Source organism: Phalaenopsis equestris, unplaced genomic scaffold, assembly GCF_001263595.1.
Source record: "Phalaenopsis equestris unplaced genomic scaffold, ASM126359v1 Scaffold234914, whole genome shotgun sequence".
NCBI classification, from domain to species: domain Eukaryota; kingdom Viridiplantae; phylum Streptophyta; class Magnoliopsida; order Asparagales; family Orchidaceae; genus Phalaenopsis; species Phalaenopsis equestris.
In genome coordinates, this window is record NW_018252812.1 from 26,650 (window position 1) to 32,649 (window position 6,000).

Here is a 6,000-nt window from a genome sequence, read left to right on the forward strand (position 1 = left end):
ATTTATTCATTCATTTGAGGCAGAGAGTAAAAACACCTCTGAATTCCCGATCGTGTGGGATCCACACTACTTTGTCCACAATAAACTTCAACTCCAACCTCTCTACCCCCAAACACTTTGTCGACCACATCTTCGCCCTTCGAAAGTCACATCATTCACAAGAGTGTCACTCTATCACCTCATAAATCCATAGGATATATACTACTGCCCCACCAATCCAAGGGAGTTACTAAATTGTACAAAAATATATATAAGTTGTCCTATTAAAATTATTATGTAGTTTTCAATCCCCAGTTTTAAAATTTCACATTAGAAGCTTTCCTTGGATTGAAAAAAATTTACATAAATATTGGAATGAAATACACTCAGCTATTAAAAAAACAATCAAAACACTAATTCATTGAACTTTTGAAATAATCAAAATAAAAATACATATATGCATTGCGAATCATTCGCTGATTTTATATATTTCCTAATAGATGCTTATTTTATGATTATTAATTTCATAAATATTGGAAAGAAACATACTAAACTATTCTCCAATTCTTGTAAGAAAATGACGCATTATTAATAGAACATTCAAAAGAAATCCAAGTATAAATACACCTACACATGTCAAATCATTCACTATTCCATGAACAATCAAGATTTACTAGCATGGCACACCTGTTGATCAACAAAAACCCTTGGTGGAGTGCACCATACACCTTTATACTGCAGTCCTAGAGAGCTTCCACCACTGAAACCAGTTGTTGCTGAATTAGTTGGAGAATAAAGAGCATTCTGGCCTTCCTCATCCACAGATGCTGGAGGTGCTTCACTCATTGCTCTCATTGCCACAACATACTCATAGGTTGTAATACCCTGAACAATTATAAAGGAAAAAAAATTAAAACGACTGAGTAATTGATACCTACTATGAACCAAAAATATTTATTTCATGAGGCCTAACCTTCTTTATAAGTATCATGTGAAAAAAGAATAGTTCTCCCAATGGTACACAAGCTAATAATGAAACTGCAGTACATACAGCCTGCAGTTGTGAAGCTCCAGGTCAAAGTATTGATTAGGACAATAGTTTGAGTGTAAGGAAAAGGGAATCTTAAAGTCCAAAACATAAATTGTTAGTATAATAGCCTTGAAACAAAAATAAATTCAAAACCGATGTCAATAGCAATAGATTCATGTTTAGAAAATTCAAAGGTAATCAGACATATAAAAAAAACAAGGCGATAACCAGAAAAATAAAAAAAACTATGTAAGAGATCGATTTTGATAGTATCAAACTAATGTAACAGCAACTACGTTTGCTTCATTCCAAAGCTCATTAAGATGCTCCACTTATGAAAATGAAAAGAGACAGGGATGTATTAAGAATTGACAAAAGATGAAAAACTTTATAGATCTATTAAATATCAAATTTGAGATTTCATTGGGGTGGCTACAACATTTCTTAAGAAGGTTGTAAAGCCGTTGAGGAGAAAACATCATTTTTTAAAGCTACTTTGAGTAATATAATTTTTTATTAGAAAATTGTAACAAAGGCTTTCTTTTAGCTACCACAATTTAGCAAATCTGATTTTCAAAAGCAACTTTCCATTACAAAAATATTTAAAGGGCAGCAGGAAAGCAATAACCAAACAGATGTGTGGAAATCGTTTAGAGAAATAAATAGTGAAAAAGCCAACCCAAATTTACTGTAAAACTAGTCTTGCAAAACTCCAATAAGACTACTACGGAAAAAAGTATGGGGGTGCTGTTTGTGTGGTGAAGTTGCAAAGATGACTTTAACAAAACAAATCAAATTAGAAGACACATCCATGAGGGTCTTGGGTAACTTGCATGACACATCAGCTCCGCACTTAAGTGTGAGTGGCATATTAGTTTGAAATCCTATATTAATTTTGTTTGAAGATTAATAAGTTGGGGTTGAATTAGGAATCATCCATATGCTTTCATCTTAAGTATAGCATACAGTGTGAACTTTAGTTATGCAAATCTTTATTAATCAATTTTATCACTTGGTTTTGCCTATTTTCTTAACGTATTTGAAGAACTCCAGATTAACTAAGAATTACAACCAACATCATGTTCCACTCCATCATGTGATGTCTATTACAAAATTCTTCTTTCAGATTGAGATTTTTTTCCAACAAATTGATTATTTTTGGTTGATATTAAGAGAGGAAAAATCGATCCTGCTCAATTTTCCAATCAATTTGAAGGACGAAACTCCATGTCTTTGCAACATGACTTCTTCAATATTATTATTTTACTTGTACTTCAAATGAGGTGGTGACAATGTCCTTACAAGATTGATGACCCTAGTCAATGCCCCATCCTAACCAAGCTTATGTAGGCTGATCAATAAGGCTTGAGGGCGATTTCACCAATCCATTTTCATATGAAATTTGATCAGCAGAAGTGTATTATCATCATATGATTAAGATAGACATTTATTGAATTTCAACTATTCCTGGGTTAAGCCTAAAACTAAACGGCCCTCCAATTAGTACATTTAACAACTTCTGAGTTGAAATGTTAAGAGGCAGCTCTTGAAATTTATGAAAAAATAGTATGATAAAGCCTCTAACCATCCTCTAGAAAGTCATAGCTACATCTAAAAGCTTTTTATCATAACCTTGTCTGACATATCTGTGCTTAATAGGCTTCTAACATCTCAACCACTTCCTGAAAAACCTCCTTAGCTTAAACAACTTCTACTTAAAAGATCTCATTTGCCCAACCAACCCCCTTCATTGGGCAAACTCAAGTTCATCCAACCTCCTTCTGTCATTAGGCTTCTATTCTCGAAGCTCTTTTAACCTCCTTTAATAAGCTAAATCTTAAGTGTCTCACATGCCTCACCAAAATCTAGCCAATCACCATCATTGATATCCATTCAATCTCCCTCATTGATGTACAAACAATATCTCTAGCTAATATCCAACCAAAAGTACTCTTTGACACCATGCCAGACTCCTTCACAAGTAGCAAATTGACATCCCTCATTGACAACCCAAATTGATAATCCAACTACGTCCACGACTGCAACCAGCTCTTCATTTTAACACAACCTTTGATCTCTCTATCCTTTGTTGTAAAGTTTTTTACAAGTGTCCATTTAATGGCTTATAAGAGGAAATATTCTCATACTATTCATTTTAGAGGTTCATTTGAACTTCATAATTTTGGTTCGGAGCTGTGGTTATCCCTTCTAGATTTCTGCATCAAATTTTATCTAATTAACTTATTTGATTGCTCAGATGCTTGAATACTCTGGAGCTAAAAATGATAAAAAATTCACTTTACTCCAACAATGTTTAGTTTGTATCTAGCAAAAAATTTTAATATTTGTGGGATGGTTTATTTGAGGGAGATCTATAACAAAATCAAGGATGGCAGATTAGTAAGGTTAAAATTTTATTTTACAGATAATATAAAACTTCATAGTATATACACCTGTAAATGACCAAAAAAACAGTTGTGGACTACAAAACAAATGAATTACAAAACATGTGAAACTTACAAAAAACATCAATAATAGCTCAGAAAAACGTACCACAACAGCTGCAAATGGAGCACGAGAAAAACCATTCCCAAGTTTATCCACAATGCTCTTTTCCGTGCTCTTCTTATTGACAAAGCAAAGCACAAGAACAGCAACACCTACCCCAAACTCGATCATAAGCTATATAAACATAAAAAGACAGCAATATTAGTGAGCTAAAACTTGTTTAACAGCCTATTGCAATAAAATTTTGGATATATTTCAATAAACCATTCAACTCAATACATACCCAAACAAGACCAGTGGCCATAAGAGAGATAAATGTTACGTAATTCTTCCTCCCCACACAATTATTTAGCCACTGTAGCAGTTATTTGTGGAGCAAGTTAATGGCTAAAAACTACAGTAGGCCTTATAGAAGAAAAATGTCTTAGTTCTAATAAAATAATCACCCGGCAGTGATGATCGAATCCATCAACACATTTATCACAACTTCTGCAATGCTTGCTAAATTTGCACACCTGAACGTAAAAGGAAAACATAGTGTGAGAGAGAAGAAATATTGACATGATTTAGTTGTTCCAGCTCAATCAACATTAAACATAAGGAAGAGAAACTTCTAAGAACACAAAAACAAACTGAATCAGCTACTTGTCCGAACATAATAGAATGATAGTAACACATACATACGATACATACATACATACATACATACATATAAACATATATATATACATATATATAAATTAAAAGTTTTTGGGACTAGATATATTATTTAAAAAGTTTTGAGCGGTATGTATACAAATCCCCCTTGCATAAAATGATTCACATGTTATTGTGAGTTATATCAACTTCATATAAGAAATAAAAATTTTAATTCTACATCGATTAAATAAAAAAACATAGTTCCTGCTGCTTCGATACTCCTCGCGTCGGTGCGCTAATTTCTTCTTCGTCACCTTCGTCGTCAGCTTCTCTCGTCTTCTGCTTCGCTGCTGAGGGCATCCGACTTCAGCATGGCATCGTCTGCTCGACAACTCGAGTCGACTACTCGAGCTGTTTCCGCAGGGGTTTATTTGCTTCTGCGATTTGTCAGCTCTGCAAGAAAGGGCGTCGTTCTGCTTGAGCTGACTGTTCGATGCCCGACAGACCATCTTGTCTCCTGCTCGACAGGTCATCATATCATAGGAGATGACATCGACTATCCATTCCTATGCCATTGCAGTTGTCGGCGGCCTCTCTATTCCTATTCGTGCTCCTCTTTCAGATTCAAAGACTGGTTTTCGTATAGATCAATCTTGCAATGTTCCACAATCATTCCACGAGGCTCTTGAAGGTGGTGGCGATCATACCTTCATAAAAAAACTGGGGAAAAAAAATGGGAAGTCTGCTCTTATTCTCACAGAGGTTGAAACCAGTACTCTCACATCTACTTGGTTTTTTGCTCTAGTGGGAAAATTTCTTTATGGTCACCCAAAACTTAAGATCATTCGAAAAGATTTTGAGGCTATGAAGCTGTTGGGCAGTTAAATTATTGTTTTACTTGACGGTCGAAGCATACTGATTCAGTTATCTCACGATGCAGATTATAATAGCATTTTTTCTCGGAAAGTTATCAAGATCGACAACCATTATATGAAAATTCTGAAGTGGACTGTTGCTGAAGTGGACTGTTTCTGAAGTGGACTGTTGGTTTTGATTCAAAAACGGAGCCCCCTATCATTCCAGTTTGGATAAAATTTTCGGGGTTAAAATTACATCTGTTCAACTTGGAAATTCTCAAGACGATAAGCCTCTCAAGGTTGATAGTCCTATGTTTGCTGTCACCAAGGTAGATTGCAAGCTGGTCTGCAACACTCAGCATTCCCACCTCCCTACCTCTTTTACTGTCTCTAAGGTCTTCTGGAACCCCCCCCCCAATCCTTATATGAAAGTGAACACTGATGGTAGCTTCAATTACTCTTCTGCAAGATTTGGTGGTGTTTTTAGAGATTCCAGTGGAGCTTATAAACTTTTTCTATTGCCCTATGACTGCCCAGGATGTTCTTGAAACTGAAGCAGCTGCTGCCTGCTGAGCCATCCAGGTGGCTGTCAAATTGAAGTGGAACTACCTCCTTGTTGAAACTGATTCTTCACTACTTATTCAGATGGTGAATGGTGTTATCCCTTCCCCATGGCATAGCCTACAATGGCTGAAAACCATCCATTCCTTCAGGAACTCATGCCAGTTCTCTTTTGTGTTTAATTTTAGGGAAGGTAACAGGCCAGCCAACTAGCTTGCTAGAGTGGGCTGTAATTCTAATGGTGCTCTTGTTTCCTCTGCTCCCTCTTCCCCTCTTTCCTTCCTGCTGCATGGAGCCCTCCTTGAGGCTCCCTATCTCAGAGTTGTAACCCCCTATGTTTTTAAATATATTTTCCTTTCTTAATATATATATATATATATATATATATATATATATATATGAAAAGAGAAAGATGAGACAAGAGAG

General features: G+C 35.5%; 1 protein-coding gene across 1 annotated transcript in view; it reads right to left on the reverse strand.

The window, feature by feature from the left end:
* LOC110039034 (probable protein S-acyltransferase 19) overlaps positions 1-6,000 on the reverse strand; it is a 37,177-nt gene that overhangs the window by 11,251 nt on the left and 19,926 nt on the right. The window contains exons 4-8 of the mRNA XM_020743978.1: positions 3,964-4,032; positions 3,801-3,872; positions 3,563-3,691; positions 953-1,033; positions 667-864 (exon numbers count right to left, since the gene is read on the reverse strand). Coding sequence (XP_020599637.1) covers positions 667-864; positions 953-1,033; positions 3,563-3,691; positions 3,801-3,872; positions 3,964-4,032 — 549 coding nt within the window. The remainder of the gene's footprint in view (positions 1-666; positions 865-952; positions 1,034-3,562; positions 3,692-3,800; positions 3,873-3,963; positions 4,033-6,000) is intronic.